The sequence below is a fragment of the Aotus nancymaae genome, unplaced genomic scaffold (genome assembly GCF_030222135.1).
Source record: "Aotus nancymaae isolate 86718 unplaced genomic scaffold, 86718_ANA_hifiasm-v0.15.2.pri h1tg000079l, whole genome shotgun sequence".
Classification (NCBI taxonomy): Eukaryota; Metazoa; Chordata; class Mammalia; order Primates; family Aotidae; genus Aotus; species Aotus nancymaae.
In genome coordinates, this window is record NW_026988494.1 from 23,720,571 (window position 1) to 23,734,372 (window position 13,802).

The following is a 13,802-nucleotide window of genomic DNA, read 5'->3' on the forward strand; positions in this document are numbered from 1 at the left end:
TGATTGCAGAGCTTAGAGCCACTGGGACAGGCTGAGAGAGAGTTGTAGGAAGGCGAGGCGGTGCACGCAGTGGCACTACTGCATGTGAGCTGTCTGTGTTTTCCTTCTCAGAGTGCAGAGAAGTGCTGCTGCCGCTGCTGACGGACCAACTCAGTGGCCAGTTAGATGACAACTCCAGCAAGCCTGACCTTGAGGCAAGCTCGCAGCTTCTGAGCAACATCCTGGAAGTGCTGGACAGGAAGGATGTGGTGAGTTGACTCATCTCTGATGCTGCACAGAGCTCACACTGGCCGCTTTGCACCCAGACAGGAGTGACTCCATGGCCTTCCTCTTTTCGGTTAGTTTCCAACTTAGGTATTAAGGCAGGTTGTGCCCATTTTAGAGATAATTAAGGAGGTCAGAGCCTCCAGTGCAAATCTAGGTCCAGGCGAAGTCAGTTTACTTCTGGTGCCTTCCACGGGCTGATTTTCCTGGCTTGCCCAGCGTGCCCACCATTGAGATTCCTGTGACTATTCTTAAGAATCAAAGACCTGGCTGGGCATGGTGGCTCAGGCCTGTAATCCTAGCACTTTGGGAGGCCAAGGCAGGAGGGTCAGTTGAGCCCAGGAGTTCAAGACTGACCAGCACTTTGGGAGGCCAAGGCAGGTGGATCACGAGGTCAAGAGATTGACACCATCCTGGCCAACATGGTGAAACCCTGTCTCTACTAAAAATACAAAAATTTGCCAGGCGTGGTGGCACATACCTGTAGTCCTAGCTACTCAGTAGGCTGAGTTAAGAGAATCACTTGAACTTGGGAAGTGGAGGTTGCAGCAGTGAGCTGAGATCGCACCACTGCACTCCAGCCTGGTGACAGAGCGAGACTCCATCTCAAAAAAACAAAAAAATAAAAAAAGACCGATGATCAGCCTAGGTAACTTAGTAAGACTCTGTCTCTATTAAAAAAAAAAAAGGTCATTCTGTTTTTATGAAGAAACCAGAAACCTCTTCCTTCTTATCCTCTGATGCCTGACAACCTGCTATTTCTGAGCCACTAAGAAGTTCTCATTTCCATTTCCTGTTGGACATTGATGCTTTCTCTGGAAACCTTGTGGAAATTATGTTTTCTTATCTTGTATGACCTGGCCCCCATCCCTCTTGAAAACCTAGGGCTGAACCTGCCTGTATTCACCATGTCCTAGATGTGCCTAACTAGATGTGCAAGTCACATGCTGTGCCTGTGGGCACATGTCCTAGAAATAGTGCAGCCCACAGGCCTAGCAGAGCCCCCACACAGGAAGCTGGAGAACTTTGCAGAATGCGTTCACTTGAACAGTTAGGGCTGAGAAAGAAAAGGTATCTTGCCGCAAATCATAGTCACCACGTCTATGGTGGCTGCATGGCACAGGTGTTCCCACAGCACAGGAAAACTACTTTGTCTTTGCCTAAACTCTTTATCTCTGCAGTATCTTGGGTTCTGTTCTACCAAAGGATATGAATACTACACCTTTTCCCATAGCTAAACCTTAGTTCACCTGTCAGAGTCCACCATCATTTGACCATGGCCTACCTTTTCTTTCTACTTTTTCTCCTGCTCATGGTTTGCACAGGCACATTACATTTCTGTGAATCCACACTGCAGCCTCAGAAGTATGTGAGAGTACCATTGCTGTCTCTTGCCACTCCCCCCGTCTCTGTCCCTCCGCTTCCCTAAGCCCCTGTATCCCACTTACCCTTTGCACTGTTTATTTGATATTTATTCATTATAGGCCATTCCCCTTTTCTTATTAAGTATGTTTATAGAAAGCACATTATAAAATGAAATAAATGTTCCCAAAGCATGTTGTGATTGGTGATTTGGTTCCTAACCAAGGACTTTGCGGCAAATACATAAATGTGACCAATCACGTCATAAACACAGTACTTTTTGTTTTTAAGTAACTGTTATAACTCAGTAATTACTTAAAATAATAAAGTAAAGCTCCAAGCCCTATAAATTTGGCAGCAATGTACCTGACACATTGGTTTAGGCAGGAATCCATTGTTCTAGAAATCATATGTTTATGATCCAAAGTTAATGTGAAACACAAGAATTGAGGCATTGGAATCTAGTCCCATTATTACTTCTCTGTCGCTATTTGTCCTTAGGCAGATATCTCAGTGCCTCAGTTTCCTATCCAGTTCCTTGTATATAGGAATTGTTCTAGATGACTTCTTAGGTCTCTTCCACTTCTGACTCTATTTTTTAATACTTAGCATCTCTACCAACCTCACCACATAGAAAGACTCTTTAAAAAGACTCCTGAGTGTATTTAAATCCTGTGCAAGGAGACTTAAATTAGCTTTTTATTTCAGTCTTCCCAATATTATATTCCCTGTAAGGAGCAGAGACATTCAAAATTATTGATCTTGGAGCTCTGGTAAAGTAATAAGTCCAATAATTTTTTGTCAGTCATTGTGGTATTTTTTTCCCTCCCTAAACATTTTGAAATGTGTGCATTGGCTCAGTATCTTCTCTTGTCCTCTCATCTCCTCGGCTAATTCAAGGTTCTAATTACTGACATTTGTTCTACCTGCCTTAAAAAAAATATTGCAGGATTCCCTCCTCTCCCAACAGCTCTGTTTTGGAATTGGCCTCATTCTTTCAATTCCAGCTGCAGTAGGTGCCTCTGTGAAGTTGGTCCTGGTGTGATCCTGCCAAATTCTACTGATTCCCTTCATGCTCCCCTCGAGTCTCTTTTGAGGATTTTATCACTTTGTACATTGAGTTATGAATGCAGCTCACAGTAGTCGGGCACAGTGACTCACACCTGTAATCTCAGCACTCTGGGAGGCTGAGGCGAGCAGATCACCTGAGGTCAGGAGTTCAAGACCAGCCTGATCAACATGGATAAACCCCATCTCTGCTAAAGATACAAAATTAGCCAGGTGTGGTGGTGCATGCCTGTAATCCCAGCTACTTGGAGGCTGAAGCAAGAGAATCGCTTGAACTTGAGAAGCGAAGGTTGCGGTGAGCCGAGATTGTGCCGAGATGTTGCCACACTCCAGCCTAGGCAACAAGAGCGAAACTCTGTATTTAAAAAAAAAAAAAAAAAAAAAAGAATGCAGCTCACAAATCCTTGGGAAACTGATCGCATGCTCCAGGCACTGGGATAGGCTAGGACTATGACAGTGAACTAGAGAAGCAAGCACCCTGCCCCCAGGAGCCCACCTTCTAGCAGATCCTTGTGTTATGCTTATTAAAATTTATGTCTCGCTCACCCCCACCCCAACAATATAAATCTGTTAAGGCTCAGAGGAGCCTTGTTCATTTCATACCTCCCCACAGGGCACAGCATGTGACTTGCACATCTAGTTAGTCCCACACTAAGGAAATGTTATGTAAATGGAAGTGAAAGCTGCGTCTCCTGGAGAGGCTGATTTTATGAATCACTTTCATTCAGGGAAATGGGAAACAAGTAAATGACTAATAAAAAGCAAAGAAAGGAGGGAGAGAAGAAGGAAGGGACAGAGGGAAGCAGAGAGGGAGGGTGGACCCAAAATACTTAATACCGTAATTGAAATACATATAGCCATATCATAATTAAGAAGTCAAAAAGCGGCCAGGCACGGTGGCTCACGCCTGTAATCCCAGCACTCTGGCAGGCTGAGGTGGGCAGATCACCTGAGGTCAGGAGTTTGAGACCAGCCTGGCCAACATGGTGAAACCCCATCTCTACTAAAAATACAAAAAATTAGCCAGGTGTGGTAGCGGGCACCTGTAATTCTAGCTACTCAGGAGGCTAGGGCAGGATAATTGCTTGAATTCAGGAGGTGGAGGTTGCAGTTGGTCAAGATTGCACCACTGCACTCTAGCCTGGGTGCAACAGAGCAAGACTCTGTATGAAAAAAAAAAAAGAAGTCAAAAAACAATAGTTGGCATGGATGTGGTGAAAGGGAACACTGCTCCACTGCCGGGGGGAATGTCAATTAGTACAACAACTATGAAAAACAGTGTGGAGATTCCTTAAAGAACTAAAAGTAGAACTACCATTCAATCCATCATGCCCACTCCTGGGCATCTACCCAAAGGAAAATAAGTCATTATATGAAAAAGACACATGTACCTGCATGTTTATAGCTTCGTAATTTGCAATAGCAACAATATGAAACCCACCTAAGTGCCCATTGGCCAGTGAGTGGCTACAGTGTGGTATATATGCATCATGGAGTACTACTCACCCATAAAAAGGAACAAAATAATGTCTTTTGCAGTAAGTTAGATGGAGATGGAGGCCATTATTCTATGTGAAGGAACTCAAGAATGGAAAACCAAATATTATATGTTCTCACTTATAAGTGGGAGGTAAGCTATGAGAATGCAAAGGCATAAGATTAATATAATAGACTTTGTGGGGGAAGGGTAGGAGGTAGGTGAGGGAGAAAAGACTGCACATTAGGTATGGTGTACACTGCTTGGGTGATGGGTGCATGAAAATCTCAGAATCACCAATACCATGTAACCAGAAACCACTTGTAATCCAAAAACTATTGAAAAAAACAAAAACAAAAACATATAGCCATAGACACATCCTACCTGATCTCACTTCTGTTAGAATCTGAAGAAGTTAGACTCCTAGAGGCAGAGAGTAGAACAGTCTTTACCAGGATCTGCAGGGCGTTAGGATGGGGAGATGTTGGCCAAAGGGTAGAAAGTGTCAGTTATAGGACCAGCAAGTTCTGGGAATCTAATGTACAGCATGAGTGGCAATGAATGTGTTAATTTGACTGTGGAAATCATTACACAATTATGTATATCAAGTCATCATGTTGTACACGCTTTATAAATACAGACTTTGCCAGTTAAATTTGTAAAAAATAATAAAACTGTTAAGAAAAAAAAAAAACCATACATATAGCAATGATTTAGTTATTTGAAGTATTAAGCAGGAGTTTCAAAATACCTATCATAAGGCAAGGACAGATAGAGGCTATGAAAAGTCAAGTTGCATCTGGGTAAGTTGGAGCCAAATGAGTGTATTATCTAGCTACAAAAAAGGAAAGAAGGTGAAGGAAAGAATATGCATTTATTCAGCACACTTATGTACGTCAGCCCAAGTTCTATAAGAAAACTGTTACTATCCCCCTTTGCAGCTATGAAAACTGCAAGCTCAGCGAAGTTGGATAATTGCTCAAAGTCACACATGACAGAGTCAGAATACAAAATCCTTGCATTAGTCTGCTCAGTCTTCCATAACAAAATAACACAGACTGTGTGGCTTAAACTACAGACATTTATTTTCTCACAGTTCTGAAGACTGAGCATCTGAGATCAGGGTGCCACCACAGTTAAGTTTTGGTAAGGGCTCTCTTCCCGGCCTGCAGACAGCTGCCTTCTTGCTGTGTGCTCACGTGGTAGAGAGAGATATCAAGCTCTGTGATACCTCATTTACTAAGGGCATTCATCCCATCAGTCCAGGGCCCCACCCTCATGACTTCAGCTAACCTTCATTACCTCCCAAGAGCCCCATCTCCTAATACCATCACATTGGGGGTTAGGGCTTCACATAGGAACTTGGAGGAGGCACAAACATTTACTCCATAGCAATCCTCTTGACCTGAATTTCTTGTGTTTTTTTTTCTCCGACACAGAAGGTGGCAAGAACGTTGTATTTTGGGCTTTCATATCCCACACTTGTGCCTTATTGACCTGGGCAGTTCTAATCTGTTCAACCTCAGAGCAGAATAGGTCATGCTAATGGGGGTCCCCCAAAACTATTTGTTGAGTCAGTGGCCACAGTAGGCTCTCAGTGCACCTGAGCGGTCTGAATTACTAGGAAGGCGCTCATCCCTACATACCACCTTCATCTTTTAAATGTTATAACTGATCATTTTCAGTTGATTTTCTTTATAAAGTTATTATTCTGTGAGACAGTTTTTCCCTTTTGGACAAGAGATTGCTTTGTAGGGAAGAGCCAGAAAGAGATCTAAAGACAAAACCCATCTATCTGAGGTTCCCTAAAGAAAAGTAAAACTGAGTCAGAAGAAATGGAGTCAAATCCTGTGTTCCCCCCAGGGTGCCACTGCGACACACATCCAGCTTATAATGGAACGGCTACTGAGAAGGATCAACCGGACAGTGATTGGAATGAGCCGGCAGTCTCCCCACATCGTGAGTATCTCTTTGGTGGATCCCACGGCTTCTGTTGCCTCTCTGTCCCCCCGCCTATCAGGAGGCCTTTGGGGCCAGTGGCTTCAGGCTGTTCTTCACATGGACTTCTCATATCGTGGGCTATTGGTTATAATCTTGAGCAGATCTTGCTTCTGACATGGATTTTCCATTAAGAGAAAATGATCTAGCCTAGGCAATATAGTCAGACCCCATCTCTACAAAAAATTAAAAATTAGCTGCATGTAGTGATGGTGCCTGCCTGTGATTCTAGCTACTCAGGAGTCTAAGGTGGGAGAATGTGAGAAAGATAAATAGCCAAAAAGTTCATGGACAGACTGTTTAATTCAGAGAAAAGGAAAAGAAAATGCAAAGTGAGATTAAATAAGCCTCTGATACCCAGATTAGGCAAGGTCCTGGAGAAACAAATCGTTTTAGACACTGGTGGGAATATAAGCTAGCTGATAATTTGGCAATATATATATCAAAGGCCCTAGTACAATAAATTTACACTGCTTTATAATTGAAAAAATAAACTTTTTTTTTTTTTGAGACAGGCTCTGGCTCTGTCGCCCAGGCTAGAGTGCAGTGGCGTGACCTTGGCTCACTGCATCTCTGCCTCCTGGGTTCACACAATTCTGCCTCAGCCTTCCAAGTAGCTTGGATCACAGGTGCCCACCACCATGCTCAGCTAATTTTTGTATTTTTAGGAGACATGAGGTTTCACTGTGTAGGCCAGCTGGTTTTGAACTTCTGGCCTCAAGTGATCAGCCAACCTTGGCCTCCCAAATTTCTGGGATTATAGGTGTGAACCACCATGCCTGGCCTAAAAAATAAACTTTTTAAAACAAAAGAGACAGTCTAAGGCATATGTTCAGAAAGAGATGGACACAGACAGTCTTTCATTGTTCTGCTTGGGGAATCTTTCCAGAGGGAATTATTGTGCTAAATTCCTTTGTTCATTGAATTCTTGTTGATCTCTGTTGTGCTAAATTCCTTTGTGTTATTTTCATAACTAGATGAATACAGGAGGTTAGTACTCCTGGATCTTTATCCCCTTCCTAAAAAAACAAGTCTATAATTCAAATATTTTTGGACTAGGGGAGAAAACCTTGAATATGTAATTTCTGAACTCACAAATGGAAGCAGTGTTAATTAACCATCTAGTTTTAATTTTTTCTCTTCAAGTCAGGCTCACAGTTCATGTGGGTAATATGTGAGAACAACTGGCTGAAGGGTTCTGGAGTTGGAGAAGTGGTATCAGGTTGTATTAGTCTGTTCTCATGCTGCTGATAAAGACATATCTGAGACTGTGTAATTTATAAAGGAAAGAGGTTTAATTGACTCACAGTTCAGCATGGCTGGGGAGGCCTCAGGAAACTTACAATCATGGCGGAAGGGGAAGCAAACATGTCTTTCTTCATATGGCAGCAGCAAGAAGTTCCAAGCAAAAGGGGGAAAACCCCTTTGTGAAGCTGTCAGATCTTGTGAGAACTCACTATCACGAGAATAACATGAGGGTAACCGTTCCCACAATTAAATTACCTCCCACCAGGCCCCTCCCACAACACATGGGGATAATGGGAAGTACAATGCAGGATGAGATTTGGTTGGGGACATAACTGGGAGTTATCATCATCATTGCTTGTGCTCCTCTCCCCCATGTTCAGTGTTGCCACTTCTTTTCCTGCTAGCCTTCCTCCCGATTCAGATTTGTTTAACTAACCTAAGTATTTCAGACATTTCTCCATGGAATGCTGTACTACAGCTCTGTCTCAACAAGAGACACAAAGCCCCGCAAGTTGTTACATCTTCACTGGTAATCTCATTGAGGTGTCCTGTCTGTAGAAATCCACACTTCATAGCTGTTAATGGGATTCCTTCACTCAGACCTGGAAGGAGGTAGTTTGAAGCAGAAACAGCAAAGCACGTGGCTTTTGGACCTTTAGAATGCAGTGTGTTTCCAGTGTGGCGGGGACTGGCATGGCTCTTTGAGTGGGAAAAGCCAAGTTCATGGGGCTCACATCTTGTTTTTATCTGTTGGTGGTCTAAGGAGTCTTGGATTTGTGCTTTCCTTTTCCTTCCAGGGGAGTTTTGTGGCTTGCATGATTGCCATCCTGCAGCAAATGGATGACAGCCACTATGGCCACTACATCAGCACTTTCAAAACCAGACAAGACATCACTGTAAGTTGCCTTTATGGGGTCCTGGTAACCTGAAGACTTCTTATATTTGGTTTAAAAAAATGACTGAAACTGAACACCATGAGTCCAGGGTTCTCTTCCCACCCACCTCCAGTGCTATGAGGCTGTCCACAGTTATTATGGAAAGAAGAGAGCTGATTCCTACTTTCCTTCTTTGACAGGGTTTGAAAAAGAGTACAACACATATACCAAGAGGTTATCACACACCTTAATCTCTCTTGAGTTTAGAGAGAACCCTTATTTAGCAACATTTAGGAGACGTTTTTTGCTCTGAAAAGAGGATATTGCTTAATATGTGGGTACAATAACTACTGATGCTGTGGCAAGGATTTTAGAAGGCAGGAGTGTGCAAAGTCTCCTAAGACATCGTTGATATCATTTGGAAGAGGGCAATAAAAAGGGGTAATCCCTGCCCTTTACAACGGGTACAAGTGGGCCAGTATTAACTCCTGAGCTCCGCCTCCTGTGTGATCAGCAGAGGCATTAGATTCTCACAGGAGTGGAGTCCTGTTGTGAACTGCACATGGGAGGGATCTAGGTTGTCAGCTCCTTCTGTGAATCTCACTAATGCCTGATGATCTGAGGTGAGACAGTTTCATCCCAAAACCCCTTCCTGCCCTCATCCATGGAAAAATTGTCTTTCATGAAACCAGTCCCTGGTGACAAGAAAGCTGGGGACTCCTGCTTTAAAACATTTTTTTTCTTTCTTTTTTTTTTAATTGCATTTTAGGCTTTGAGGTACATGTGAAGAACATGCAAGATTGTTGCATAGGTACACACGTGGCAGTGTGATTTGCTGCCTTCCTCCCTATCACCTATATCTGGCATTTCTCCCCATGCTCTCTCTCTCCCTAAAAACATTTATAAGTTATCTTCAGTTGAAAATATTTTGTTCTCTATTGTTTTAAGCAGGAAAATTGTTCTCCTAGTTGCTGTGAAGCATTCATCTAAGAGACTGAGTTAGGTCTCTGGCTGTGACTTCACAACGCCTTCCCTTCAGGGCGTTGTTGGTGGCCCTTCATATTATTTATATATATAATTATTGCTATATATGTTCAGATGTCCATGAAGGTGTTATTAGATTTTGCAGAGCAGTGGACCGGATATGCAGCTGAATTAGCATACTGATGTCATGTGGACACTAGTCTTTGGATAACTTCCCATCCTCTGTGCATATTCGAGTCTTTTTGTTCTGGATTCTCCACTTTCTGCATCTGTCATGCTGAGTAGGTGGCTTCTGCAGGTTGGTATGTGGCTACATACCAGCTTCTGCAGGTTGGTATGTAGCTACATACCAGCTTCTGCAGGTTGGTATGTAGCTACATACCAGCTTCTGCAGGTTGGTATGTAGCTAATGCCTATGAGGACAAGCTTTTCACAACAATCATCATGTTGTTACTGCTATATAAAGTAAAATTAACATTAAACGTTTTAGAGATTTTTTTTTCAAATTTCCTTCAGAAAGCAGGCATAATAGGGAAGCTTAAATTCAAACCCTAACAATTTGACTCCGTTGTTTGCCAGCATGATGGCGAGCTCCTCCACGTGTATTATGTAATTAAAAGAGGATCATTATCCCCATGAGGGAACGAAGGCCTTGGGAAATGAGAGAACATGCCTGAATTTAGTCTCCAGTGGGCAAGCTACCGTGCACAGCCAGGCCTTTGCCTCCCAGTGGCCATTCCTTTCATTCCCTCATGCTGCCTTCTGAGTGAACTGCATAAAGGCCGTTGGGAAGTGGTGGATAAAACGGAGCTTTGGGATTCTCTGTGAGTTTCCTTTATCATGCTGCCTCATTAATTTAGATTTCTAGTTCAATGGAGAATCTGTATCTGAACCAAATAACAAGTATCTAAATTCAATCCTTGCTTCACAAGCCGTGAATTCCTATGGATTTCAAAGAAAGGTTAACAGAATGGTTAATAAACTGGGAGAAGCACTTAAAGTATATAATGAGGCCAGATGTGGCAGCTCACAGCTGTAATTTCAGCATTTTGGGAGGCTGAGGCAGGTGGATCACTGGAGGTCAGGAGTTTGAGACCAGCCTGGCCAACATGGTGAAACCCTATCTCTACTAAAAATACAAAAATGAAAAATTAGCCAGGGGTGGCAGCAGAACGCCTTGACACCTGTAATCCTAGCTACTGGGGTGGCTGAGGCAGAAGAATCTCTTGAACCCTGGAGGTGGAGGTTGCAGTGAATCGAGATCATGCCACTGTACTCCAGCCTGGGTGACAGGCCAAGACGCCCTCTCAAAATAAATAAATAAATAAAATATACTATGAAACAAATTTTGGATTCATTAACTATGTCTGGGATTTCAGAAATGAGGGTGGATATGTCTAACTCACCATAAAACCAGGTGAAAATCCACAGTTGCATGCACACTTGTTAGCCAGAGAGAGCCATCCCCCATGCCGTTCAGCATCCCAAGTATAGGAAGTTACCCAGCTTGACCAGTGTCTCAGAGAAATATGGCTAGCAATAGACCTGGGCCTCCTGCCTCTCACGTACTGTTTTTACTACTGCACAATATGCAGGTGTCCACTCAGGACTGATGTAAGTTAGTGCCAGAGAAACTGGACAGGACTTTCAGGAATCCCACTGGAAAAGGTCTAAATTTAGCTAACTAATAAAAATGCCTTCAAAACGTTTTAGCTTTGCTTTCAACTCTGATTGTTCTATTTCTGAATTAGTTTTGGCTCCCAGTCCCTTTTGGAGCAGAAGAGCCAGGTTTCCTATTCTGTGCTCTGTATGCTTACGTGATTAGTTATTAGTCATTACCAGTCACTGTTAGGATCCCTTTCTAAGGACCATTTAGGATCGTTCTTCCAGGCTGCACATGATAATGTCCCTGGCACAAGAAGAATCGTGATTCTGCCTCTCATGTGTATCACATTGTCCTGTTCTAACCATAAAAAGGAGAATTGAACTGAAATCTATTAAACGTACCCATTTCCCAACAATTATTGGTGAGTTATGTTTAAGTACATGAGATACATTCTGATAAGCTATGACAGCAGAGGATGAAAGAGATAAGGGCTTCAAACTTGGGGTTTAAAGCCCCAAGTTCTCGTCCAGCTCTTCTTCCCGCTTTCTTTTTTTCTTTTTGAGATGGAGTCTTTCTCTGCCCCCTAGTCTGGTGCAATGGTGCAATCTCAGCTCACTGCAACCTCTACCTCCCAGGTTCAAGCGATTCTCCTGCCTTAGCCTCCAAGCAGACACCACCATGCCTGGCAAATTTTTGCATTTTTAGTAGAGACGGGGTTTCACCATGTTGGCCAGGCCAGTCTTGAACTCCTGACCTCATGATCTGCCCACCTCGGCCCCCTAAAGTGCTGGGATTACAGGCATAAGCCACCACACCTGGCCCTCTTTCCCACTTTCTATGCCCTTAAGCGAGTCCTTTAGTTTTTCTTAGCCTCAGTTGTACCATTTGTAAAATGTGGATGATTCCTTTTGTCCTCATCTTCCTTATAGAGTCCTACAATTCAAAAATCAAATCACGTCATAGCTAGCTGTAAGAATGCTTTGTTATTCCTGCAACGTTTGAAAGATGGGCCATTACTGTGGGACTAAGGACATCCTGTTCTGAGGTTGTGGTTGTGCTTACGTACACACCGGAATAAAGACTATGAATGGAACCCAGTTTTCCCCCAACCTCTTCTCTGCTCTCCACAGGACTTCCTCATGGAAACTTTTATCATGTTCAAGGACCTGATTGGAAAGAATGTCTATGCCAAAGATTGGATGGTGATGAATATGACTCAAAGCAGGTGAGACAGCCCGTGGCCAGCCCTGAGGCATTTGTCTGAATACCTGAGACTGCTGTGTGAACTTTGTGAAGTGTCATTAAATCCCTTTGCTTCAAACCCATCATCTGTAAAGTGAGGATCTTCCTGCTCCAGAGGACCTAATTTATGTGCTCATGATCCTGAGTTTCCCAGGGCCATTGCCTTTGCCCACCTTGGGCTCTCGCTCCCTTCTCTAGAGCAGTGTCTTCAGTGCTCTCATGGTCATCGTCATCCTCAACTCTGCACTGCACCTTTCAGTGGCTCCACGTGGCCTGGCTTCATCCTGACATTTAGGGCTCGACTGTTACTGTCTGTTCTATGACCAGTCCATGATGCATTTAACCAGATTCTTATTATGAACATTTAGATTATTTCCATTTTCTGTTATGTGCAGTAGCACTGTGATAGCCTTCCTTGCCTTAAATATTTTAAAACATCCATGGTTATTTTATCAGGATAAACTCCTTAAAGAATTTACCAGTTCAAAAGTTTGGCTAAATTGTAGGGCTTCCGATACATAGTGCCCGATAACTAGTCGCTTCTGCTGCTTCCCTGTGTGTGTACCTGTACTCCAACCAAACTGGCCTCTGCCCAGTCCCTCAACACATGGTCTGCTCTGCCTCACACTGGTCTTCCACCAGCAGTGCCTTCCCTATAACCTCTGGCTGTCAGTGTTTCTGCCATTCCATAAGGTTCTTCTCAAGCGCCACCTCCAGAGGAAGCCTTTCTGGCCTGGATGTCATCTCTTCTTCCTTTGATTTTCCATACCCCATTCAAACCTTCTCATAGAATCGTTTTCAGATTCTACGTTGGATAATGTAGATGTACATATTGTTAATTTCCCTAACTTATATATTTCTTAAGAACAGGAACTGTGTCTTTCAGCACAGACCTGAGCCCCTGCCTTGCAGTTGCTGGCCCACAAGTACTTGTTGAACAGAAGTGAAATGAACTGAATACATATTATATTAAAAGAGTGTTGGAATTCAATGAGCTAAATAAAGTAAACCATTATTGTAAGCATTATTGTTAACTCTACATGATATCTGATTCTGAGTAATTCTACTCTGATACCTGATTAGAAGGTTTCCCTGCTAGGTACAGATTAGATTTTAAAAATTGCATCAGAAACCCTAAGCTTAAACAGAAGCATCATATTAGACTCTATATTACTCTGGTTTGAGGCTTAAGAGGCCTGGTTTGCAGTCACAGATCTGCCATCAATTACCTACATTGGGATGTGGCCCTGAGTGGCTCGTCTTGTTAGTTCTATAAACTAAGCTCCTGTGCCCCGTCTGCGGATGGTGTTGTGCTTTTGGTCTACCAGGACACTGTAAGATTGTGAGGTCTTATGTTGCCAGGTTCAGGTTTGATTTAGTTTTTAACATTGGTGGGAAAAGGTTTCAAAGGGCGTAAAGTTGCCTTCTTTATCTGGTGTTTTCCTTCCCCAGGGTTTTTCTCCGTGCTATAAATCAGTTTGCTGAAGTTCTCACAAAATGCTTCATGGATCAGGCAAGCTTTGAACTTCAGGTAGGCATGTGACTCACCTACATGCTTCTGGAATTCTTGGCCCATGGCAAGAGAACTATATGAATTTGGAAAATGTCTCCTCAGATTTCACCATTTTCACATAAAAAAGGTTTTCCTGTGTTTTTTCATTTTCTAAAGCACACATGC

The 13,802-nt window shown here is 43.0% G+C and overlaps 1 protein-coding gene across 2 annotated transcripts in view; it reads left to right on the forward strand.

Moving 5' to 3' along the window:
• DOCK5 (dedicator of cytokinesis 5) overlaps positions 1-13,802 on the forward strand; it is a 219,379-nt gene that overhangs the window by 157,383 nt on the left and 48,194 nt on the right. For both annotated transcript variants that reach the window (XM_064368698.1, XM_064368699.1), the window contains exons 26-30: positions 112-248; positions 6,035-6,130; positions 8,215-8,313; positions 12,013-12,107; positions 13,577-13,655. In XM_064368698.1, the coding sequence (XP_064224768.1) occupies positions 112-248; positions 6,035-6,130; positions 8,215-8,313; positions 12,013-12,107; positions 13,577-13,655 (506 nt within the window). The remainder of the gene's footprint in view (positions 1-111; positions 249-6,034; positions 6,131-8,214; positions 8,314-12,012; positions 12,108-13,576; positions 13,656-13,802) is intronic.